This window comes from Neovison vison, chromosome 3, assembly GCF_020171115.1.
Source record: "Neovison vison isolate M4711 chromosome 3, ASM_NN_V1, whole genome shotgun sequence".
NCBI lineage: Eukaryota > Metazoa > Chordata > Mammalia > Carnivora > Mustelidae > Neogale > Neogale vison.
The window spans coordinates 64723440-64750690 of NC_058093.1; the positions used below are offsets into that span (position 1 = coordinate 64723440).

At 40.2% G+C, this 27251-nt stretch overlaps 1 protein-coding gene across 2 annotated transcripts in view; it reads left to right on the forward strand.

Moving 5' to 3' along the window:
- The window catches only part of B3GALT1 (beta-1,3-galactosyltransferase 1), a 343150-nt gene extending 321961 nt beyond the window's left edge, over nucleotides 1-21189 (forward strand). For both annotated transcript variants that reach the window (XM_044242261.1, XM_044242260.1), the window contains exon 3: nucleotides 16256-21189. In XM_044242261.1, coding sequence (XP_044098196.1) covers nucleotides 16485-17465 — 981 coding nt within the window. In that variant the 5' untranslated portion in view covers nucleotides 16256-16484 and the 3' untranslated portion in view covers nucleotides 17466-21189. The remainder of the gene's footprint in view (nucleotides 1-16255) is intronic.
- Nucleotides 21190-27251: the final 6062 nt, after the last annotated feature.

Here is a 27251-nt window from a genome sequence, read left to right on the forward strand (position 1 = left end):
AAAAAGTTCAGATTCTATATTATGTTTTCTGAATTTCTTTTTTATTAATGCCAGGCTAATCGTGTATGTGTGTGTGTATGTGTGTTTATTGTCATTCACAGAAATTGTATCTTTTTCCATAAATTCTATTTTTAATCTAGAGTCATTACAACAAAGTCATGAATTCAGGAATTCAATCAGAGGCAGAAATTTGCCTTGAATGACATAGTGAAAAGGGCCAGACATGGAAGAAGATATCCTACACTCAGAGTACACAACACCTTTTGGTCTTTCTAGCACATCACATAAATGCTTGCTCTGGAATACATTCCACTTATCGATGATATCTCAGCTCTCAAGAGCCCTCAATAAGGGCTCTTGTTGATGTCATCTCATTGGATAACTGTTGATGGCTATCTGTCTGGAAGCCATTCACTCAACAATTGTTCATTCATCAACTACAGTATTTCCTGCACCATGCTATTATACTTACATAGTGATAAAGCTAGAAATAATAATAAAAGTAATAAAAATAATGATAAAGTCAGAGAGAATCTTTGTCCTTAAAGAGGTTACAGTTTATCAAGTAGACACAGTTAAAAGCAATGAGAAAACCAGCCTAGTGATTGAAGCTTCTTTCCATAAGACATAAAGAAACAATCAACCCAAAATACAATCAGTGGTAAAGTTATGGAAGTTTATTGAAAATGAAGAAATGATGAAGGTATGGTAGAGAAAAAATAAATTCATGAGCAGTGACTCCCTCTGCATACTTAATCTCAACTACATTCTGTCAAGGATCCAACACTCTGTCTTACCTGATGGCTCCCTCTTCTCCAAGTAAATCAATTTACAGTCAATCCAATCCTTTGTTTCTTTGCAAATGCTTTTCTCTTACCATTGAATGTCTCTTCTGCACAATCAATGTTTCTCCCCAGTGAGATTTCTCCATTCACTTTAAAATTTGAGATCGGGGTGAAACTTGTGTCTTCCATGAATGTAACCCAATCATCCATATCAAGAATTAACTATTTCAGTTATAATACCATAACTCGAATTATTCCTTATTTCTTCACACACCAATTATAGTTAATACAACTATAAGCTCCTTAAAGGAAGGTAATTTGCATTGTAGTTTGTGTATTTATTATAACATGTAAAAATTTTGATCATGGGATTATCAAATATAATGAATGAGGAAATGCAAACAAAAGCATAGTGGTTCTTTTCAGTAATCCTCCCTCCCAGGGCTTCTGGGTGTCTCAGTCATTTAAACATCTGACTCTTGGTTTTAGCTCATGTTAGTATCTCAGGGTCATGAGATCAAGCCCTGAGGTGGGATCCACGTTCAGAGGGGAGTCTGCTAGAGATTCTCTCTCGCTCCCTCTGCTCCTCCCTACCTTATGTGCATCCACACAATCTCTCTCTCTGATAAAGAAATAATTAAAAAAATAAAGAAATCTTTTAAAAAGGGGGGGGCACCTGGGTGGCTCAGTGAGTTAAAGCCTCTGCCTTTGGCTCAGGTCATGATTCCGGGGTCCTGGGATCGAGCCCACATTGAGCTCTCTGCTCGGCAGGGAGCCTGCTTCCTCCTCTGTCTCTGCCTGCCTCTCTGCCTGCTTGTGATCTCTGTCTGTCAGATAAATGAATAAATAAATCTTAAAAAAAAAAAGAAAGAAAGAAAGAAAAGAAATCCTCCCTCCCAAAGGAAAAAAAAGAATGGAGAATAATGAATTGTCAACATGTCTTCAGACTATGCACATGTATGATACCATGTGTAATTATACAGGCAGAATTAACACATCACAAAAAATAACCAAATGCATTTTCAGCAATTTTTAAGAATGTGTTTTTGGTGGCCTATTTTAAAATGAAGGCTGCACAGTTTTCTGCAAATTCTCCTAGAAGAAAGGTGTGCAAGGGTTTCCTGAAAGAGATAATCAATTGTCATCCAGGGCATCTTGCCCTAAACAAGATCACAACAAGAGGTCCATGTGACATCCAGCTAAAAGGCACATGCCATACATTTTAGACAGCATTGAGAGAGAAAATATAGTTTTAAATATGATCCTCAATTCAAAAGGCTGCTTTATGGCCCAACCTGAGTATAGCAGGGATGCATTCATTTTATGGTGGTAGGTAGTTCGCCTAAGCAGTCCTTAAATATCTTTAAATGTCCAGCAATTTATAATAACAAGTTTATATGCCACTTACAATGTACCTCACAACCAGCCTGAAAATGAGATATCATCATTTAATTTTATACCTCAAGAAGTAGAAAGAATGGTGTGGTTTGGGGTTCTTAGTTACAAAAAAAAAAAAAAAAAAAAAAAAAAACAGAAGCCACTTTACCAGGTAAAAAAGAAAGGAATTTATGGGAAGGCATTAGGTAGTTCCTGGAATCTCTGGGAGTCAAGACCCACATGTGGTTACTAACCAGCCAGAGCAACTTGGCCATGAACCACACAGCCTGAATGGTACTTGACAATTTTTTAGAGCTGTTTTAGGGGGCGCTGCATTGCTTCCACTGCCTTTACTCAAAACGATTATGTCCCACTTGGAGAATGGAAATTCTGTCACAGCCATTCAAGAAACACCAGAGACTTTTGTCACTCCATGTGCTTTCCAGTCAATCCAAATCACTGGAAAGCAAGCTGCCATCTTTTGTTGCTCAGGCTGGAGGCATCTGATTGGTGGAAATAGGTCCTATGCCTTTATCCAAGTTGTAAAGGGATCTGGGAAATTTAGTTTGGGTTCAGCTCTTCTTTTCAAACTGGTTCATTTCCTGGAAGAAAGGCTAAGGGAGAATTGGACAAGAAATAGATTGGAATAGCTAAACTACCAAATCTGCCCTAAAAGGAGAATTGCCTATAATCACCTTGGAAGGAAGTGGCAGAGCCTCAGATGCCAGGTCTTACACTCTTCTCAAGATAAAATGATGGCTTCATTATGGTAGAGATGAGTAGTTCATCTGACCTTCAAAGTTTAATTAAAATATCCCTTAAGACCAACAGTTTCCTTTTGACTTAGAGCTGTATGAGCTTCAAGCAACATTATTGGGATGGTTTTCTAGATACCTTAATATTTTATTGTAAAAGAAGTAGCCTTGTGAATGGAGTTGAATCCTTCATCCTTTCTCAAGTTCTCATTAAAAACAATAACTATGCATTTACATTATGGCACTAAGGATCTCAGGGCCAAAAACAACCCTTGAGCCATGGTGAGATGCACAGCAGCCATGAGTTCACTTCCCCTACCTTCACGTTATTTCACAGAAGTAGGAAAAACAAAAATTTTAATATGACTGCATATAAAGGAAATGTAGGATATGGCATACAGACACACATTTTACACCTTAACAGATTCGTGTTCATATCCAGGTTTGTTTGGGTTTTTTTAAAGATTTATTTGATTTAAAAAGAGAGCATGCGTGGGAGTGGGATGGCAGTGGGGAGGGATGGAGACATGGAAGGGGGAGAGACAGAGGGAGGGGGAGAGAGAGCAAAGTAGACTCCCCATTGAGAGACCCCACTCCCCACTCCCAGGACCCTAAGACCAGGGCCTGAGCCAAAATCAAGAGTCCAAGGCTGAACCAACTAAGGCACCCCCACTTCCAGATTTAATCACTCACTGGCTGTGTGATACTGGGGCGAGTTGCTTACTCTTTGGACCTATTTCCTCTTTTGTGAAATGGGAACAAGGATACCTCTTTCTTATAATTGTTAGTAAGGTTATGTAAATTATAGAGAACATTATAAGTGTGAGGAGAGGCAGAGAAGCAATGATGTATCCTCTAAAAATATAAATTATATGTACAAATAGTTATTTGTAAGGCATTTTATATAGTCCTAGCAAATAGTATTGATTGAATAGAAATTATTGCTTAAAATATTACTTCAAAATAATGAATATTACAATCTTGATTTAACAAATTTGAAAAATGAAATGCTCTACTAATCTACCCAGTCATAAAAATGGTTACACTTTTTTTTTTGGGCAACCCAGAATATTAATTTTTTTCCTCTCCTCTCCTCACAGCCCCATATCCTAGAAGTCAATCTTTTTCCCCAAGAGCCTCCTGGAGGCCCCTTTCATGTTCTTGTTTCATAGGCTGTAGGCAAGGGGGTTCATCATGGGGATGGTTACACTTTCAACTGAACAGATACGATAGAGAATAATGGCAAGTGAGATTTTTCTCCCTCTAATTTCTGATGGTTTTATATTTGTATGGCTCATGTGTTTTTTAAAAAAAAAAAAAAGTCTATTTCCTTTTACAACTGACCTGTTTTCGATTATACTTAAATACCTTTTCCTAAATTCTACTTTTATAGAACTCAAACTATCTGATGGTTTTCAAATAATATAATAAGAAGGGAAAGGGAGAACAAATAGCTTGATGTCTCTTTAAAAAGTCACCTGTACCATCTGTCTAGGACTTAGTAGAAAAAATGACAATTAAAATGCAGTCTTAAAAATAACAACAACCCAAAAAACCGCCTCAGAATTTCATGGAAACTCATCTCTAATAGGCCAAGTAAAAACATGCATTGAATGGGACTTTACAACATTTTAACAGTTTCAGAAACAGCCTGACATCTCCAGTATAAAGAATAAAACTCCTACATGTGTCGGTGAACAAAAAGCACAAAATCATTTTTTACCTTTTGTTGTCATTAACAAAACCTGTCCCCCATGCCTGTTAAATTTGTCTATGATACAAACTTCCTAAACTTAAGAAATTGGACTCAAACACATGTTTTGAATCTGTTTTCTCCAGGCGAAAGGAAAAGTAGGAAGCAGAAGGAAAGCAAATATCTCTCTGCTTTGGTATAAACTTATATCTATACCCTTTTTGAGAGAGAGAACTGTACCCAAAATGGGAAGGGATGTGAAGTTCATCAGTCTCTGACCCACCTTTCTGGTGAACACTGCTGGAAAGCTGACAGCAGAAGCCTTTCTCTAGAGAGCGAGTTCCCCCATGCTAACGAGTTTGGAGGGAGGGCTGAGTCCTGGTGTGGAAAATGGGAAGAGCAGACAGAGGACAGGTGAAGAGGAAAAAGCACAAAGACCACTAGAAATATGAGCAGGGAAACATGAGGAGTGCAGTAAGGAGGAATCCTAGGCAAGAGATGGAAGAAGAGAGAGACTAAGTGTTTCAGCGAAGGTCTCGTGGCTTTCCTCAAAATGGCGTCACTTGCCATATGGATAGATTGCAAGAGTTAAATAGGTGAGGAAAAGGAGAAAAGCATGAGAGAGAGCACTTATTTAGGGGCTCTGGATATGAAATGGAAGAGAAAAATATGACAATAATTGAAAGCGATGCCAGGGTCAAAAGGTTTTTTTATTGTTATTCTCATCATTTTTTTCTAAGCCCTTCCAGAGACAAAAGAGCCAGTGGAAATGGAAAGACTGAAAATGCCAAATTCTACAGAGAAGAGCCCTTCGTCAAGTGGGTTGAAAAATCATGGACTGGTGCAGAATTTCTGATCAGTGAAAGTTAATGTGATTTTGAAACTAAGAGAAATTTTTAAGGAGGAAAATGTTTCCAGAGACTTCATGAGAGAACTACAGCTTGGCTCTTTTTCTGTTGACTGTCTATCCTGTGCTTTGTCTCTTTGACAATGAGACCTTACCCCATAAAATTTAAAGGCTCAGGAGTAAGAATAAAGATGGCAGATGACTGTGGAGAGCTGGTGCAGTGGGGAAGGGAGAGTGGTGAAGTGACACAGGAATTGAGAATTGAGAATTGAGCTTCAGAGACGTTGGGGGGAGATTAATGTCTTGAGCGCTGCCCGTGGAATCCAAGTGAGAGGAGTCCAGTGCAGCCTCACAGATTCAAGAGCTATATATGGTGGGGTTGTGGTGAAGAGTTGAAGGTGCCATTAGGATCAACAGTGGCAGGCTTGGTCTCTAACCATTGGGCAAATAAGAATCTTAAGCAAAAAGGAAGTTGTAAAAAGAAGGGAGTGTATAGAGAGGGAGATCTCTAACCAAATAGCATCCGGTGGGGTGAAGCTGAGCACGAGTTTGGCCAATACCGTGGGGAGAAATGCTGGGAATTGGAAGAGGTAAACACTGTGAAGACCCAAATGGATGACTGAGGATGAGAATGGCCATCAAGGGCAGTATTTTTCACCTGACTGGCCAGTAGGTACTAATTTAAGAAAATAATGCACACAATCACAGATTTCAAAACAAAAGGGTGTGGTTAAAAAGCTGCTCTGCCAAACAGAACTCCTTGTCAGCCAGGCTTTCCTTTGGGTGCATTTCTAGAGCAATTCACAAAGCCGTTCCAATGCTGAAAACTGCAAAGTCCCTTAGCTAAGTGATGAAGTGACCATATACCTTGTAATAGTAATTGTGGATAGGTTTGATTAGATAAGATAAATCTTGAATTGGCTTTGTCTTAAATATCTTTAAAATAGTCATGGGATAGCCATTTCAGACTATACTTTAATGTACATAGAATGTTAATGATGACTGTGTAAACACTATGCAGAGCGCTATTTAAATCTGGTAGATTTTAGATATTCTAAAGTTACATTTGAAAAAAATCTAATTCTTCATCACATTAGTGCTACTAAGGATCAGAATGTTTCCTCTAGCTTCCCCTTTCCACAGAAGTACAAGACCCCTTAATACACACATTATAAAATGAAATTGAATCTTATAGAAACAGTCAACTGCCAAGCTTTTTTTCCCTTTTGTGAGTATCAGCCAGGTAAGGAAACTGCTTTTGCTCCGGTTAGTCAAGATGCATTGGACTGATAGTTGCTCATGAGACATTTTATAGGTGATCCTCTCTGGATTTGTCTCTTATTTATCATGTTTATATTAATAACGATAAGACTCTCCATTCATGTAGCAGTATTTAGCTTCTGGAGTATTTTCAAACAGCATCTTATTTGATCCTGCAAAGTATGTCCAGATGTTACCATTTTCATTTTATACACAGGGAGACAAAGGTAGAAAGATGCTCAGATCCCAGAGCAGACGACCAGACATCTGAGAGTAGAATCCAGCTCTCACAGTGCCAAAGGACTGACTGCCTACAAGATAATTTCCATTGGCAGCAGCCACACAAAATTATTTTTGGCTACTATGTATTCTGAGAAACTGATATTTTTAAAGGGGCATTTGAGTCAGAAAAGGAAACACAAGGAAAATAAGAATTGCAGGTTCTTTTGCATATGATGTTATCAGTTCCTTCATGTTACTAATATCATTCTTTGAAATATGACCTAAAATATTACCTCTGTGGAATGGGCTAAGAAATATCTCCTTAGACATTGTAAATTTTAGATAGCAAGACCCTAACATCATCCTGGTTTCCAGTAATATCCATTTATATCAGCTTCCCCTCCCCAAAATAATGGGCCAAATGAATACTCATTTTTGGTATTGCAGAGCTCATCACTTTTTTTTTCCCCAACTTATTTATTTTCAGAAAAACATTATTCATTATTTTTTCACCACACCCAGTGCTCCATGCAAGCTGTGCCCTCTATAATACCCACCACCTGGTACCGCCACTTCAAACCCTTCAGACTGTTTTTCAGAGTCCATAGTCTCTCATGGTTCACCTCCCCTTCCAATTTACCCAAATTCCCTACTACTCTCTAGAGCTCATCACTTTTAAATTCTCCCAGCTGCTGTTTATATGGGAAAGATGTCTTACCTCTCATCCTCTTCCACATCTGTAATAAAACATCCTGGCGTCTCTTTCCCGCAGAGAAGCCCAACCGAAGGCCCTACCACACTGCCAGGCTCCCAGGCTCCTGTGATTAAATAAGTGATGGCTCTGCCCATCTTTAAAAATGTGTCTCATCTAAGGCCATCAAGGCACCATATCCATCACTGCAAAGGAAGCCAAGCATTTATTTAAAATAATGAGACATCCTCATTTTCATTTTTCCCTGAGAGGACTGTAGCAATGTTTAAAAATTCTCTGAATTCTAGAACTAGGGCAACACATTGATTTGAAGAAAGCTATAATCTTCTCCTCTCATTTGAAGTGCACTCTTTCGGCAATGAAAAAGAGCGTAGCTTTCAGAATAGCAAGAGCCGTAAGCCCACACAAAGACATCCTCATCCTAACCACTCCTCTTTCAAGTTGGCCCCGTCCTTTTGAGTGCAGGAACTTATAAAGACCTTTACAATAAATTTCAAGGTATATTGAACTGAAAGGAGAAAGGTTCAAATAATCTCTTCCAGATTGGAGAGGGAAATGCTTTCACAACTGGCGAAAGATGATGAATATTACCTTTTGCTTTCTGCCATTTCCTTGTTGCAAATGATCTGTTGGGCAAGTTCAATTATGGGGAATCTGAAAGGAATCACAGTTAAATCTTTTTAAAGGAACAAATTTGCTCTTTGTCTTTCTGAGGCAGAAGAGTGAGAACGCTTACTCCGATGAGCTTTCAGGGATTTCCACTTCTGTGGGCACAGTGCCTTCCACAGCCAAGGAGACTGACTTCAAAGAAAGGCTAGGAGAGAAAACCAGCCCTCCGTGATTTGGAGAGATAATAAGTTAGCAAGCTGTATAACATAATGGTTTATGAAATTCTTCCTTCAAGGACCATTATCTAGTGTTAATAGTGCTTTATTTCTTCCTCTCCTGTGCTTATTTAGAGCATAATTACGAGAGTGAGAGGAAGGGAGGGAGTTGGGGATTAAGATAACCATTCGCCAAATTAATGCAGCCGAGTAGAATCTCTGGCCTTTGGGGCTCGTTTATCAATTAGTTCTGTTGCAGTCTGAGTTCTTGTATTTCCCCACAGAATGAAGATTCTTTGATTTCCCTCATACGCCAGCTCTGAGGAAAGTCATCTTTCAGACAGGATCTCTTTTCCCCTCCCCAGTATCGTCATATGCTATACGGCCAGCTTCTCATCCATTTCAAGAGCTTTTCATAAACATGAGTAGTTATCCCTTTCTCTCCCTGCCTTCTCATTTCTTTCTTTTTTATTTTTTTTAATTTCTGTCTTCCTTTTATTCCTCTCTTTTAACCGGTTAAAACTGGGTTGATTTTTTCCAACGGGATCCTCTTTTGGACCATGTTTTAAAGTTACTACATGGATTTTAATGTTCAAACCACTTTTGTAGTACCATATGGTCTCTGCATATTCAAAATTGATACTGAATAATAGGAATGCTGGTAGTTTGAGGTGACGCTGGAAAATCATTCTTATTCTCCAGAAACCAGGTCAGTTTCTTGGGAATTGTTGACCCCAACCTTTTGGGAAAGATGCCAGCGTCCTCACTTCACTTTCCAACTAATTATGGGATGATTTTTTCGTGTGTGGAGGGGGTACCTTAAAGGAAAGAGAAAGCAGCAGAAGCACAGGACTCTTGAAAACTATGCCATGTTCTTTATGTGGTCTTATTAAAAAAAATAGCTTTTTCTTTAACCTAAAAATAAGCCAAATTTTGAGTCTCTTGACACATTCATGTTTCATTCTTCTTTGAATACTAATTACAAATTGTTCATCCTGTAAAAGTTAGTTTATCAAAACCCAAAACTTTACCTGCTCAAATCAAGAACATAAAATGTGAAGAAATGAAGTCTTGTGGAGCCAAATATTTCATTTTGTTGGTATCCAGGAAAGCAGATGTTATGGATGAATCTGTGTCCCCCTGCCAAAAAGACACACTGAAGTCCTAACCCCCAATACTTCAGAATGTGACCTTCTCTGGAAATAGGGTCTTTACAGAAGTAATCAAATTAAAATGAGACCATTAGGGTAGACCCTGATCTAATGTGACTGGTGTCCTTATAAAAAGGGAAAACTGGGACACACAGACACCCCCTGGGAAAGGAAAATGCTGTGTAAAGATGGAGGCATAGATCTCGTTAGTGCATCTATGAGCCAAGAGTGCCAGAGATTGCCAGCAAATCAAGAGAAGTTAGGAGAGAAGCATGGAACAGATTCTTGCTCATAGCTCTCAGAAGGAACCACCCCACCAACATCTTCTCGGACTTCTAGTCTTCAGAACTGTGAAACAATACAAGGAACAACAGGTGTTGGTAAAGAATGTAGAGAAAGGGGAATCCTCTTGCACTGTTGATAGGAACGCAAACTGATGCAGCCACTCTGGAAAACAGGAAGTTCTTCAAAAAGTTAAAAATAGAACTACCCTATGATCCAGCAATTACACTACTAAGTATTTACCCAAAGAATACAAAAATACAGATTTGAAGGGATACATGCACCCTGAGGCTTATAACAGCATTGTCAACACTAGCCAAACTGTGGAGAGAGCCTAAATGTCCATCAACTGATGAGTGGATAAAGAAGATGTTATTCATATATATATATAATATATACATTATTTATATTATTAATTATATATTATTCATATATATAATATATATATTATTTATATGTTTATATAATATTATATATATATTATATATATAAAATACACACAAACAATGGAATGTTACTTAGCCATGAAAAAGAATGAAACTTTGTCATTTGCAACGACATGGATGCAGCTAGAGTATATTATGCTAAGTGAAGTAAGTCAGACAGAGAAAGACAAATATCATATGATGTCACTCATGTGTGGAATTTAAGAAAGAAAACAGATGAACATATGGGAAAGGGGAAAGAATAAAAAGGGAAGAAGGAAGCAAGCCATAAGAGACTCTTAACAATAGAAAACAAACTGAGGCTTGATGAAGGGAGGTGGGTAGAGAATGGGCTAGATGGGTGAGGGGGATTAAGGAGGGCACTTGTTCGGATGAGAACTGGGTGTTGTGTGTAAGTGAGCAATCACTGAATTCTACTCTAGAAACCAATATTGCACTATCTGTTCACTGCCTAAAATTAATTAAAGAATTATGAAACAATAAATCTACCCAACTTATGGGACTTCCTTGTAGCCACCTTAGCAAACTAATACATATAACCTACTAATACCAATAAACTACATCTCTAGAGGCTGAAGGTATTTGCAAGAGTGCGCAAAAAGGCCACCACTGGGAAACATGAAGCCAAGAAGATCCAAAAGACAAGAAAGGAGCAGAGATCAAAAACCAAAAGGATCCTCCTAATGAAGGATTAATCCCAAAGAGCCAAGCAGAGAGCCAAAAAGTTAGTTAAAGATTCAGTGACTAGACTGGAGATCATAAAGCTCTTTGTTCTCAGCTCAGATATCACCGTCTCAGAGAGTGACCAGTTCATCTAAAGTTACTCCCCTCCCTCTACTCAGTCTACCTCTACTCAGTCTTTATTCCATTGCCCAACGTATTTGCGTCACTGACCGCTACCTGAACCTATTTTTGTATTCATTTATCATGCATTTGTTTTCTGCCTACATTTCCTAGAAAGTAAGCCACCATCTGCCTTTCCAGATTGTAGAACAAAGCTGGCGTCCCTAACAGGTGTTCAGTACGTCTCTGGCGAACAAATGAAGTAGATTTGGAAATCCAAGGGAAATCAGAACTTAGAGTTATTCTTACACTCTGTGTGGCACCAGGGAACAGAAGCGGCGCGAGCAGCTTGCCCCTGGGTGCCAGGAAGCTGCAATGACGGCCACACCAACTCAGAGGCAACCGGGGCATAGAAATCAGTCCTGATTGTACTTGCCTGAACCATGACAGAGAAGGACATGAACTTGGCACCCCAAACTATGCACAGTTCGCCCAAGAGATCTACCCACTTCCTCTGCACTAGCTTCTGGCCATGCAAGAGAAGAATTTGGGCACATTTAGGGGCTTTTTAAAAAATAAATTACTCAAAATAACAGCTTACCCAATGTGATTTCTAGGGGAAACATGTGCTCCTTAAATTGAAAATTCTGCCCCATTAACTTCCTGAAAGGTGAAGGTGGCTAGCTACTGACGGGTTCTATGAACGAGGTACTCTGTGATACAGCAAGGCCTCCAGGGAGGAAATCTTTCAAGTGTTAGAGAGGAATGTTTCCATTTGGAGGGATTTGTATTTAACAGATGACAAGTTAATGTGTCATCAGCGTCTGTGGTTGTAGTAGGGCTGCTAAAAGGAATGACAAATACACCATGGGCGACGTTGTATTTTAATACATTAGTGTGTCTGTTAAACGGGACTTTTTTAAGTTTTGTGAAACTGAAAGAACCCTCCAGAGGATTCTGCTTTGTGACATTCAGCTTCTTCCCTAGAACTTTTCAGCTGACATTTTCTTTGCTTTTTGGTGGGCTTTTGCCTTTGTTTTTTTCCAAGAAGAAAACAGAATTCTCTAGTAGGCAATCTGTACAGTGTATTTGCTAGACCAAAAAACTGACCACAATCCTACGGATTTAGAAGAATCGATTGACATAGGTACCCTGGACCCCAAATCATGAACTAATCAACTGACATAATCCCGTCATCGCCATTAGAAGCCATTCTTTCTATCATAGTACCAATTGACTAGCAACAAATTTCCCAGAAGCTCAACTTAAGTACAAAATAAGGGCAGGATCAGTGATAATTGCTAATAGCTATAATGCTGTTGGCGATAATGTAGATGTTATTTTTGCTCTTGTTTTATACTTAAGGCTACAGAGGCACAGAAAGCCACGTGGCAAGTTCAGATTGCTCAAGGAGTAAAGCATGGACATCTTGCCCAACACTAACTTCTTCAACCAACGTACAAAAAATGATGCTTTCAAATTAAATGCAGCCTGCTGCTACCCTCTCTTCTCTTTGCTTACATTGCCATTTCTGTTCCAGAGGCATGTATTTGTTCTTCTTGGCCACCTGAGAAATCTATTTCATTGTAAGCAAACAGGATGCTTTCTAGCACCCCTTCCCGTAGGTACGCATTATCTTTGTCCACTCTTCAGATTCTAGGCTGGTTCCTTTCCCCATTGCAGATCCTCTGTTTTTATTGGTGATTTCTTGCGTTTATTGGGGGCCACTATGTAATAATAATACTGTGCTAATTTTGGTCCTCCTGTCTGAAAAAACTAGGTAGAAAGAGTGATTCCTTCAGTGTGTGAGTGTGATTACATGCGTGTGTTTCGGGGCTTCCGAGAAAGGGAACTGCAACGTGTTTCTGAAGCCCTTTGACAGCTGCAGCTCCCCCCACCCCTGCCCCGCCCCCCCGCACCCAGCTTTCATGTGCTCTTGACAAGTCATCATTTTTTGATGATCAAGGATCCCCATAGGACTGGTGTCAGGCAGTGTGTCATGGACCAGAATGAACTAGGCAATGTGTGGGTGGCTGGGAGAGAAGCAGCGTGCGTTGCGCCCTGCCACCCTGGGCTCACCCGTGCAAGAATTTGCCCATCGTCCTAACGGGCCTTAGGAAGCTCGAGATGACTACACACTTAGTCGCTTGCTAGCTTTGTGATCTTGAGCAAGCTACTTAATATCTCTGAGTTTCCATTTTCTCAACCGTAAAATGGAGACGGTACCTCTCTTATAACACCGTAAGCTCTATAAAATACAGGGCATGGCGTGCACAGCGCATAGCTCAGTATCTGGCGTACTACAGGCTTTTTAAAATGAAACCTACAAAAAATAAATTAATAAAATAACAAAATAAAATAAGACCTGAAATAACAATGGAAGAAGTGCCATGCTCATTAGCTGTCTGAGAAAGAATGCTCATTCTTCTATGAAAAGTGTTCCTAAATACAAAAACCTTATTCATGCTCTCACCTAGTTCTCTTACATTTCTCCCTTTTTTAGATCTTTCTAAATCGCCCAAGTACCTGTTATTTATGGAGTCCCTTCCCCCAGAAAATCACACAGAAGCGTGTCAAAGAAAACAAATTGTCACTTATTCCTCTGGGGCATAGAACTGTGGGAAAAAGAAATCCTTAATAAGGAAAAATAAATTGCTCTTGAAACCAGTGGACATGTTTTACTCCTTGGTGATGGTAAAAATCCTCCCTTACACGCCTTAGATTGCCAAGATGGGTGATCAGCTCAGAACAGTTTCTGAGCACCACTCACCACTCACCATATACCCCCTGCTCATCTCGAGAGCCTGAAAGTTCACCATCACCACCCTCCTTCCCGGCACCCTGTCCTCTTCCCTTCCTCCATAATTGGCAGTCTAGGCACACCCCGTGCTTCTCACTTCATGTCTTTGTATAGGTAGTTCCCTCTGCCTCAGATATCTGGCCTTCGTCCAGATAGTTCGTACTTGTCCTTGAAGACTCAGCTTAGATAACTTTTGTATGGCGTCTTCCCCAAGGCACCTCATTGTCTCAGTCTGGGATGGGGTGAAGGAGTACGATTCACATCTCAGTCTATGGGAATGGCACCCTGTGGAGATGTGGTGCGCAGTCTGCCTGACAGGATCTGGTCCGCCCACACCCTGCCCACCAGACCACCTCTCCTGTGTCCTCCCGAAGCCTTGTGAGGAAATTTTCTATCTCTCTGTCTTAATCATTTACAGGAAATCTTTCCTCCTGACCATGTGTTCCTCAAGGAGGAGGATGGGCTCTGCTTCCATGTTTCCATTACCTCACAGGCCCCCATGTGAGTAGGGGCTCAAGAAGAGAGCTTGAGTGATGCCCCTTCCAGTGTGTACTTTGGGTATAGCAGCTTAGGAATAGATGACTCACAGTTTAGTAGGAAAGTTTGAAAAGTGACAAGGGCTCTAGGATGATAACGGCAGGCTTACAAGAAACAAAAACTAGCCTGGAACAATCACAGAGAAAGTCTGGTTTCTAGTGCTACCTTGAGACTCACTCACACCCCTTTGGCATTCAGATCAAGCTGCTGTCTATATATTCCAAGTTGAGAAGCCCTTTTCTAAACTCTACTGCGGGCTTTTCCCTTCGTTTCGCTTGCTATTTAAAGTTTCAAAGCCTGCCACACATCACGTCGTTTTTATCAGCTATGGCGCACCTTAGAGCGGACATTTCCTTCAGGAGCCAAGGATACTGGAGCTTCTATTTAGAGAGTACTTATTATGGGTCGGATGAAGGCCTGCCTATGCCTAGAGTCATGCTGCTTGAAGCCATTCTAATATTCATTTAGTTAGAACCGTAACCACACTGAGTTATTGCTGGTCTCGTATGGATCATATATTCACAGGCAGCTCTTGGCTTCAGTGAGAGGATGTGTGTTATCTCTGCTATCACCCATCATGTCTTTTCATTTCATTATGAATATTGCGCTTGGAAGCCTGATTTTCAATCTGCAATCCCAATTAAATTCGTTCAACACAGTCTGTCCATTTAAGTGCATAGTTTTCTCTGAAGCGGACTTTGTTGAAGTTGATATCCATGATCTACCATCTTTGTCTTCTAGAGCTACTGCGTTTTGCTCTAACTGGGAAGGAAGAGACAATTTTTAACATGAATGGACTTTGTAGCCTGGCATATATTTTTTACTGGCTATGAGAGCAGCTCAAGTTCTAGAAAGAATTAGCGTTCCAAAAGACAACTTTTTAATATGAACCAATTAAAGCATTCTTTCCATCTTCATTGGATCTGTGGCCCCAAGCTCAGTTGCGTCTCTTATTATACTCCTGCTGTGGTTACTGACAAGTGTAACTGTATAAAAAGGATTGAAAGGGGCCAGCATAATTTCACCAAAGGAACATCAGGGTGAATTGCTGAAAACCACTAAACGTGATACTATTTAGATCAACTCCAAAATGAACGCTGCCAGCTGTCTGAAAGGCCCCTTGGGTGATGGTGTCCATGCCCCAGGGTAAATGTCTTCTTCATAGGAAGCCTCCTAGGAAACTGAGAATTAGGGACTAACATTCATGGGAACCAAAGTTAGGAAAAAGTGAGGAAAAGTAAGGAATTATTATAAGTCAGAGCCCAGAGAGACCGTTTAAGCAGAGATTTTCCAGAGATCATGCACACATTTTCAAATACAGAGCTAGAGAAACAGGAGGGATGTTGAGAACGGACTACGTCATCAGAGTTGAGCAAGCAAACGCTTAGACTTAGAAGCGTGGAAAAGAGAGAGGAGGCCCTGTGTGAGCCTCTCCTGCTTGAAAGAAGACTTCAGTGTCAGAAGATATTTAATGGCAAAAAGGTCCTTTTGTGAAGAAGGGAAAGTCTTTTTTAACTAGTGATGTTCAGTGTACTTCATGTTCCTCTGGATTTTGTAATCTAATACTCATTAACTGGGTATGAAAAAACATAAATAACCTCTATCCCATGAAAGAAAGGGAGAATGGTCATATCAGGAAGTTTTCAGTAGTGGTGGAAATGAATGATTACGTTTACGATTTGAGTTACCATGGGTAATTCTAACACCCTTATTATGTTTATTTGAGGATATAAAGTGACTAAATAAATCTGAATGACAACTGTACTTTATTGATTTTGCAGAGTTAAGAGGAAGATTTATGCATCATGGAACCTTCTATCAGATTTGGAAGAAAGTAAAGGGAGTGCGGAGATGCCAGACCACCACTAAGACCCATGGACAATCCCGCACTCACACTTCTCTATCGAACTTTAGGATTTATTAGTAATATGCTGCCTTTGCAAGAAGAAAACAAACTAATGCCAAGAAGGCATATTCTTCCATATTTGGAATAGACGTGCTCTCAAGACAATGGCTTCAAAGGTCTCCTGTCTCTACGTTTTGACAGTTGTGTGCTGGGCCAGCGCCCTCTGGTATCTGAGTATAACTCGTCCCACTTCTTCCTACACTGGCTCCAAGCCTTTCAGCCACCTAACAGTTGCCAGGAAAAACTTTACCTTTGGCAACATAAGAACTCGACCTATAAACCCACATTCTTTTGAATTTCTTATAAATGAGCCCAACAAATGTGAGAAAAACATTCCTTTCCTTGTTATCCTCATCAGCACCACCCACAAAGAATTTGACGCCCGCCAGGCAATCCGAGAGACATGGGGGGATGAGAACAACTTCAAAGGGATCAAGATAGCCACTCTCTTCCTCCTGGGCAAGAACGCAGATCCCGTTCTGAATCAGATGGTGGAGCAAGAGAGCCAAATCTTCCACGACATCATTGTGGAAGACTTCATTGACTCCTACCATAACCTTACCCTCAAAACATTAATGGGAATGAGATGGGTGGCGACTTTTTGTTCAAAAGCCAAGTATGTCATGAAAACAGACAGTGACATTTTTGTAAACATGGACAACCTTATTTACAAACTCCTAAAACCCTCCACCAAGCCAAGAAGAAGGTATTTTACTGGCTATGTCATCAATGGTGGGCCAATCCGGGACGTCCGCAGTAAGTGGTACATGCCCAGGGATTTGTACCCTGACAGTAACTACCCACCGTTCTGTTCGGGGACCGGCTATATCTTTTCAGCTGATGTGGCTGAACTCATTTATAAGACCTCACTCCATACAAGGCTGCTTCACCTTGAAGATGTCTATGTGGGGCTGTGTCTACGAAAACTGGGCATACATCCTTTCCAGAACAGTGGCTTCAATCACTGGAAAATGGCCTACAGTTTGTGTAGATATCGCCGCGTCATCACCGTGCATCAGATCTCTCCAGAAGAAATGCACAGAATCTGGAATGACATGTCAAGCAAGAAACATCTCAGATGTTAGGACTTTTACTGATGTAAATACAGTTCTTTTCTTTTTTTAAGAAATGGGGCCTCGGGTGTTGGTGTTTTCTGGTGTCACCAGGGGAAATGAACTGGTGTAGGGGTTTTGTAAAAAGCTTTTTGCTTTCCTCTCCTAGTTTCTTTCGTGGATTGCCCATTTACAAATGTTAGGCTCTGGTCATAGAAACAATCCATGAGTTAAAAGGGCCAGATTTCAGTCTCAGGTCCTGAGGCATTGCATTTGTCTCAAAAAGCAACATCCTAATGATGGCTAGAATTTACATACCATGCATCTGAGATAAAAATCTAGTTCTGGGAAACCAAGACTTGCGGTAACGTCTTCATATCACCTCTGCAAAAATAAAAGTAAGTAACACCTTTTCAGAAATAATACAGTCAGGAAGACACACCCGGTGTCATTATTAATACTGTGTGTGCTGTTACATTGAATTTTTACATCTCTTGCCATGTAATGTCTACAGTATTTGCCGTTCCACCAAGAAATGAACTTAGACCTGGCAGGGAGGTTGCAGCTAAATAAATGGAAATTTAAACTTGAAAATCAAATATTCTGTATGGTTGGAAGACAACTCTGCTTACTCATCCGAGGATTAAACCTGGTCATCGGGTGGAATGTATATAAAATGCTACTTAAAAAAATAAACAAGATTTTTTTTTTTTTTTTTTTTTGGTCTTTTGAAACAAACATTATCTGGTGCCTCCAAGGAGATTTTGCCAAATGTAATCTCACCTGCTTCCCTCCATACAGTGTTGCTAAGTGCATTTTACAGATTCTGGCTCTGGAAGGCAACATATGTAGAAGTACATTGGTAGGAGGGCAGAAAAACGATAAATTACGAGGAGACAATACAAATTTACGTATGCATTATAATTAACATAAGCAAGCTTAGCAATAGTATAAGATGCCTCTCCCACACGTTTGCAAAGCCTGTGAGATAATCTTTCAATGGGTCCCAATGTTGTTGAATGCTTTAGCCCTACAGTTGATAGATGTAATATTCTAACATCAGCAACATCCAGGTACCTCTAGCAGCAATGTTGTTAGGGCCAGGAGGGGCTCTGGAAGCCCTGTGACTGAGGTTCATAGGAAGCAAAGTTAGAGAAGCTTGGGATCAGTTTCTCTTGATACCATCATACGTGTTGGATCATGTGAGCAGACATCTTAACCTTGCTGTGCTTTAATATGCTCATTTATAAAATGGATGGAAAAAACACCTACCTCACAGGTGCTGTGAGAGCAAATTGCATTTGCTAAGTATTTTGAGATCCTTAGTTTAAAAGGTGCTAATGCAATGTGTCATGCATTATGCCAAATGCTCGAATAATTAGTTACAACGATGGTCATCAGTAGTAGTAACATCATCTTAAATATAAATTCTGCCAGCATAAAGATCAAACCTGAACTATTACTGCATCTGACTCTTCTAAAACTTTGACTTTTCCCTGGATATCTTAGGTGTTTGGAGAAGCTTCGATTTCTCTATCATTTCCTCTGGTTTCAATGAGTAAGTTTTTACTTCGGTGCAATGCCTTGATTTCCCAGGGTGCTGAAAGTGAAGGCAGCTGCCTTTCTTTGGAGAGGAGCCTCTGGCTGGAAGCAAATTACAATAATTGAATCACATGCTTTGCAAAATGTATTATATCCCATCGACTTAGATCTCAGGAAACACTGATCTGAATTCTCAGTAAGAACTTTGAGGGCCGGTAGAGCTAGTCCCTCTCTATCAAAAGGAGAACAGGCACCCTGCAAACCCACACATCGCACATCTTCTATTCATTAGGAAACTTCTGTTTGTTTTCATTCAAAGACAGCCCTGCAACTGAAAGAATATAACTTTTCTTTTAACCTGACCTTTCGAAGCTCCCCCTAGAAGTTGATAGCAAACAAGTAAACAAAATGAACGCATGGAAGTCATGGCCTCTTTCTTGACAACCCTGGATCTCTTATCCCCAGCCCAAAAGAATGCAATATGAGACAGGTCTTCCTGTCCTTCAATACATCCTCATCAAATAGTCAGCCGGACTGCCGAGTTTGATTGGAAAACAGCATTAGGTAGCCTGGGGAGAGATGGATCAACACAAGGTGAGCCCCTCTCTAGCCCCCAACCCTCAACTGCTGTAAGTTCCAGTCATTGGAAAAGTCTCATGGCTTTGTACTTGGTTCACATGTCAGGCACCTAGCCGAATCGAGCTTGTGTCTTCTACTACCATCTTGCATTTACCTTATGCTCAGCCAAGCCACCTTCGTGTCAAGGAATTGCACATTATAAACATCATATATGTACATCTATGAATTGTTTTCTATGTATGTGTGTGTGTACATTATAAATAGAGCCCTAATCTTTAAAGGGAGCAAAAATCGGAGAATCATATGTCTTAAAGAACTATTTCCTAACTTTTTTATGCTAGGTAGTGCCCATGTGACAAATGTGTAAATAGTCATCAAAGACCATATGTATATATTTTAAAGGCATTTTTTTTTCTCCCCTGTATGTATAGCTAGAATCTGCTTGCTATGTACATTTTCTTCTGCATGGAGCTTGATAAGGCAAGGCCATTTGTCCAGTGTTTCAATAGCCAAAAGCATGTTTGCCCTTCATTTTTTGAATGTTCAAAAAAAAATGTTTAAGTCAAGTGATCAGGAGAAAAAGCTCTAATTTTCTACTTTTCTTAATTTTCTGGCACTGGCCAAATTATGGTTTCAATTATTTAAGCCATTTTTAAATGTATTTTCATTTCTCTTACATAAAATGTTTTAGACAGTATTATACCAGGAGTCATTCAGACAATTTTTATAAAAACCTTCTGACTGTCCCCCTACCTGTTTTGTTCATTATGCATTGGATAACAAAAGGTATCAATATTTAGTATCTGTATTCTTACAATTTCTTTTTTAAATTTATTTTTGGAAAAAAAAGTTTTATCTTTGCTGGCTAGTTTGCGTGGCTTTGAGTCTTCTTATATTGGACCAAATGCCAGTCTCAACATATAATATCGTATTTTTAAACAAAGAAAATCAAAACTTGAAGATCATTTTTTGATTTGGATGAAATTCAGAAAACCCCTTTTTGTGATGATATCGGGGAAACAAACTCTTAACGGAGAAGCTAAGGAAGGAGTTTTTCAATCGAATCTCTTCTGTCAAAACACAATGGAACATTTACATAAAGCTTCTGGGATTCTTTTTCTACCTTTCCTAATATGTGGGTTTAGTCGGGGAGTTGATTATGTCATTTCTTCTGTAAAGGGGAGGATAGTTTTTATAAGCAACCAAGTAACTTGTGAATGAAAGAAATAATTTACTAGAAACGCTTGTTGATAATTGACATTTAGGTATATCGTTATATATGAATGATTGTTTATTTATGTATTTATTTGTGAGAATTGTACATACTATTTCGCCAAACGTAATCGTCTGTAAAAGTGCACTCTCCAGGTTTGTAGTACTATGTAGGGTTACATGGGTTGCCAATCAAGCTGCTAATCAGAATACTATTTTTTGTATCAATGTTATAAAACTGAAAAAACGACGAATAGATGCTGAAGATGTCTTTACATTCAGTTTCTTCACCTTCCTCTTGAAATGTAAACTGTTGATTGAAAGCACGATGCCTATGTTTAAGCCCATCTGTCACGAGGAAGATCATGGTTCCATAAAGCTGATTTTTTTTAAACCATTGGGACAAATAAACAGAAGGAGAACATGTTTTCCTCTTTGCTTCTTTTTTAAAGGAATCCCTTTGGTGGGTTGTGACCATTAAGATTAGCCCACGCCCTGTTGTTTATCATTAACCTTCTCTTCAACCTCTACGTAGGTCAGAGCTCGCATCGTCCAGACCTCATCCCAAGAGTCCATTGCAGCTAAACACTCAACTAAGAGAGTGTTCGGTCCATAGATCACGGGCTGCTCAGGATTTAGGAACCTGGTGTCTCCCTCACCCCTTGGTGGCCTCAGGAAATTCTCTGTTTTAAATTCTATGGGTTGAACGTGTCAACAGATGCCAATTCAGAGAGCATTATACTGACAACGCGCTTGGTGAATTAGGACATATTAAATTCAAGGTGAAACTGTCGTTCTTAACACGTCACCCACATAGATCGTTTGGAATATTGCGTACTATAGTAAAAGTTTGCGCAGACTGGCGAAATGCTCTCCATGCATTCTTTACAGCAGACAAATAGGTGTTCCTTGCTGAAGCCTGACTTTGTAAGCAAGAGACTGATAGCTATTTAAGAGACAAAAGCTCCTGGGGCGCTGGGGTGGCTCAGTCCTTAAGCATTAGCCTTCGGCTCAGGTCAAGATCCCAGGGATCTAGCTCCATGCTCAGCAGGAAGCCTGCTTCTCCTTCTCCCTCTCCCTCTCCCACTCTCCCGGCTTTTGTTCCCTCTCTTGCTGTGCCTCTCTCTGTCAAAATAAATATATAAATACATAACACCTTTAAAAGAGAGAGAGACAAAACTTCCTGTTCTTATCAACCCTGAATTAGCCTAAATAGGTCTTCACTTGGGAAATTTAACTGGATTTACTACCGCTATACCTCAGAGGTCAAGCAATTAAGTCCATCAGGTGAGCTGACATACATGAGTTGACAATGAAAACATACAATACATGGATTTGTATTCAGTGTGATTCTTCTAAAGGACCAACATCAGAGCCACGGTGTAAATGCATGGTCTTAGACCAGGAGCATTCGCGCCAAGTGAGCACTGGTTCAAAATGCAAATTCCTGAAACCTACCGGAAACTTAGGGCTGTGGCTCTGCCATCTATTTTAACAAGCCGGACAGGTGATTCTCCAGCACGCTCAAGTTGAAAATGCTGCTCACAGGCTGGCAAGCTACCCTCTGTGAACCACTTCTAGGACTGCTGCCCTCAGGCTGAGCGTGGTTTCAGGATGAACATTTGCAAAGACTCAAGAAGGGGAGACACAAACATTGAACCCTAACTAAGCAACATGGTTTCCCAACGGTAAGGATGCTGCTCTTCTCGGGGCACCTGGGTGGCTCGGTTGGTTCAGCGTCTGCCTTGGACTCAGGTCATGATCCCAGAGTTCTGGATCTAGCCCTGCATTGAGCTTCTGGCTCAGGGAGAGTCTGCTTCTCCTTCTCCCTCTGCTCCTCTGCCTTGCTCGTGCTCTCTCTCGCTCTATCTAAATGAAATCTTTTTAAAAAAAAATTCTCTTCTCAGTAGATGTGTATCGCCAAAAAAGTACTTAATTATTATTTTACTATATTTTAATTTCATTAATACAGAAACTGTGGAGATCTATTTCTTGTTATTCAGCAAGTTTATGTATCTTCAGTTTTGCCTGTTAGCCTATAAGCTTGAAGTATTTGTTATCTGGTCCTTTACAGGAAAAATTTGCCAACCTCTGGCTTACAGAAAGAGGGAGACATCTGACAAAGGTGTTACATACAAATTTCCTCCAATTGTAAATGAGAAATCACATCACTAAAGCATACTGGAATTGTTTCTACGCAGACAGGGAAATGACAATGTAGTCGTGATAATGAATTGCATTAAAAACCGACAGCTGCATATATTTTAAAAATATTTCCTTTTTCTCTCTGGGTGATTTTTAAAAATTATAAAAACTTGATTCTAATTGTAACAATTATCCAGAGCTTAATTAATATATTGCTTAAAGATGTGTGGGTATTAGACCTAAGAGGGTGGGTTTCATATAGCTTGATTATCATAATTACAAGCATTCTATTTTCTCATTTACTTAATTGATTGTCAGAGCTTTCCAGATAAATTCACACTGCTGGAAGAGAATTGAATACATTTCTGAGAGGGAAAAAAAAAAAATGGGGCTATTCAGAAGAACGATGTGTCCCAGAAAATAATCCATGTGAGCATGAAAAATTGCCCTTGATCATATCTCCTTACCTCTTTGCTGGTTAAAATAGGCATTTTTGTGAAATGAAAAAGAAATGAATGAAAAAGTATTATTGATTCAACTACATCTATAATAATACCGGCTTCCCTGTCTGTTCGGCCAGAGATGCCTAGCACTCAAGAAAAATTTTCCATTTAGTTTTCCTTATAGAATCTATTAGTTTGGTACATTATGTCGACTATTTGTTATGCCTCTTGCAATGACCTCAGTCCTCACCTGGGGGGGAGCATGGCGTGAAAGGTGATTTATTCTCTCTCTGAGGTTTATTCCAGAGCGTTTACTCAGCAGTGGCTTCCTGCGATGGTGGGCTGGGCAGCCTTTCGTGTGGGGGGTTTGTGATGAAGACTATTTTTCAGCAGAGACAGGGATGACCTCACCCAGAGTGAGGTGAGGCAGAAGAACGCATCAGAGACTTTCTCCCCTTGCAAAGCCTTAAATTTTCAGGGCCCATTCCTCTGGTTTGTTGTTGTTAAATCCTAGCAGTAGCTCCATGAGGTGATGTCACTGTTATCTCAATAGACAGATTAGGAAACTGAGGCAACTGAGAATTATGTGACTTACAGAGTGAGCCCAGGCCCTCTAGCTTTAAGGCTGTGTCCGGAACCAGGGCAGCATGCTGCCTCTGAAGGTAAGAATGGACACCCCAACTCCCACCACCCCCACCCCCATCCCCGTTCCAGTGGAAGTCTGTGTAATTATTTCAGTTTGCTTTCAGATTGGAAAAAAGCCCTCTCATTCTCTTTGAGTTAGATTTACATACTTTAACCTTCACCCCTAAGTTTTTAAGTGTGTGAATTCTGACAAATGATACGTTCGATTATGGCCACCATAATCCAGACACAGGGCAGTTCCATCACCTCAAATTCTCTTGCCCCTCTCTGATCAGCCTCCTTCGCCAGCCCCTGGCAGTCACTGATCTCTTTCCAAACTTCTGTTTTTACATGAGATTTGCATTTTATTCAGTGGTCATCATATATAATGCTGAATATTTAGAAAAAGTTTCTTCCAATAATGCATGATGGCAATTTAGTACAAAGAAAAGGAAAAACCCACAAAGGAAGAAAATCGAAGACCAAAAAAAGAAAAGAATTTTTTTAATAGTTAAATAACATGAAAGTACAGATTAAAATTCCAGAATTTTAAAGTAAACCACCTATTGATTAGATAGTATCCAAATCTAATGAATATTAATAAGAAAGTACAAGCCAAAAATCTATAACCCCCTTCACTCCGAGTCTAGCCCGGCTCAGGAAGAACTTTACAACAGACCTCCTATCCTTCAGAACTCACACACACATTTCTGTAAAGTAGAAAGAACAATCTATAAGTTCAATTATACTTTTTTCCCTCTTGGAAGCAAAGGGTCCTCCGGAGAGGCATCCATCACTTGCTAGCTCATGAAGAAGCCAAGCCCTCTCCACACTGGAGGGTGTCTCCACACTGATCTCAAGCCACAATCTATTTCTCTGTTTCTGCGTCTGCCCAGGCTTGCTTTCTGTGGGTCTCTTCAGTGTGTGCTAGTCCGCATCTCCTTTAGGTGAAGAGAACTTCACAACCACAGGTTTCTCTTCAAACTTTATTGACCAAAATATCTGCATTAACGCGGAAAGCGTGCCATTTGTAACAATATCCTCCTCAGTCCTGAGGGCAATCCAAGCTAGAAGCAGTAAGGCTGTGGGGGCAAACAGGAGCCGGGGGAGGACCCACAGCATGACGGACACCACACACACTCTAGGGCAATGCTTCCTGGGTTATAATATGCCTAGTAATTACAGGGGAAATTTGTTAAAATGCAAATTAGTAGTTCAGGGTACAACCAAGGTTCTTCTTTCTTTCTTTCTTTCTTTATTTATTTAACAGACAGATCACAAGTAGACAGAGAGGCAGGCAGAGAGAGAGGAGGAAACAGGCTCCCTGGTGAGCAGAGAGCCCAACATGGGGCTCGATCTCAGGACCCCGGGATCATGACCTGAGCTGAAGGCAGAGGCTTCAACCCACTGAGCCACCCAGGCGCCCCAAGGTTCTGGTTTTCTGATAAGCTCTCAGACAATGCTGATACTCTTGCATCAAGACCCTAGCATTCAAGGGAAGATTCTTGATAAAGATACTTGCATGCATGAAGCACCTATTATGGACCGTACCAAAGGCTTGCACTTATTGCCTCTAAATCTTCACAAAAACTTGTTAAAAGGTACTAAGAATTAAGGTGAGGTTTTAGTCTCTAGTGCAGTCTTAGGTTAAAAATTCATTCTTTTGATTTCCCGTCTATATTTTTCTCTGAGACCTTGTGGGAAAAGATTAAAGTCCTAGAAGAAGCAATACACCCAAGAAAAAAAATGCAATGAGAGGCAAAACAATCTACTTAAGATATCATGCTATTATTTTTTTTTTGTCTAAACTGTTTTTTTTTAAATTATGTTCAGTTAGCCACTGTATAGTTGTATCGCATGATTATTTTGCTGATACAGTGTCTAATAGCCCAATAAAAGATTCTATCTTGAAAACAAGTTGGCACTCAGGGCGCCTGGGTGGCTCAGATAGTTAAGCATCTGCCTTTGGCTCAGGTCATGATCCCAGGGTCCTGGGAGGGAGCCCCATGTTGGCATCTTTGTTCGGTGGGGAGCCTGCTTCTCCCTCTCCATCTGCCTTCTACCACCCCAATCATGCTCTCTCCCTCTCTCTCTCTCTCTCTGTGTCTCTCTCTCTGTCTGTCTCCCATCTCTCTTTCTCTGTGGTCTACTCCCTCTCAAATAAATTAAAAATGAAACAAAACAAAAAGTTGGCACTCCTAGCTTAGGTCCAGGTCAAAGATAGCTTCATCTTTCCACCAATCACATACTCTTACCAAGCTTAAGGTAGGAAGACTTCATAACACATAGAGAAGAGAAGGGAAGGATATATGGACAAGCTACAGAAGTCCTGGTACTAGATCATGGATGTAACAGGAACAGAAGGAAAGCAGCCGAGAAAGAAACACCTCTATCAACTCTCTACAAATAGTGACCCCTGCACAGGCATAAATGTGACTAATCATTGTCATAGAATATGACCATTCAGATTAGTAATGTGGCCTCTTGAGGAGGAACAATGAACAGGGTAAGAGAAAAGAAGCTTTTTGGCATGATATCAGAAGCTAAGTGGTCCCTCCCCAAAATGAAACCCAGTACTTATTATTGGCACCATTTTGAGGTTGAAGAATCTAAAAACCAGAGAAATTGTCAAAAATTCATGACTGGAAGGATGGTATTCAAACCCTAGGTCTTTTGACTGGAGTTCAAGTGCTTTTTTCCATTACATCCTACTGCTCTCGATATGATTTGCAGTGTTGAAAACAAAAGAGAAAACTCTGGTTTTAAAGTATACATACATTTAAAGACTTATATTATGGGGCGCCCGGGTGGCTCAGTGGGTTAAAGCCTCTGCCTTCGGCTCAAGCCATGATCCCAGGGTCCTGGGATCGAGCCCCACATCGGGCTCTCTGCTCAGCAGGGAGCCTGCTTCCTCCTCTCTCTCTGCCTGCCTCTCTGCCTACTTGTGATCTCTGTCTGTCAAATAAATAAATAAAATCTTTAAAAAAAAATAAAATAAAAAATAAAGGCTTATATTAGCAATACACCTCAGGCCAAATAGGCAGTCAGTGCTTGAAGTAATAAATGAGTGTGGAAGATTTAGGACAAAATGAAAGAGGGGCACCTGGGTGGCTCAGTTGATTAGGCTTCTGCCTTCAGCTCAGGTCATGATCCCAGGGTCCTCGGATCAAGCCCTGTAGCAGCCTCGCTGCTTGGTGGGGAGTCTGCTTCTCCCTCTGTTCTCACTTGCTCTCTCATTCTCTCTCCTAAATAAATAAAATCTTAAAAAAAAAAA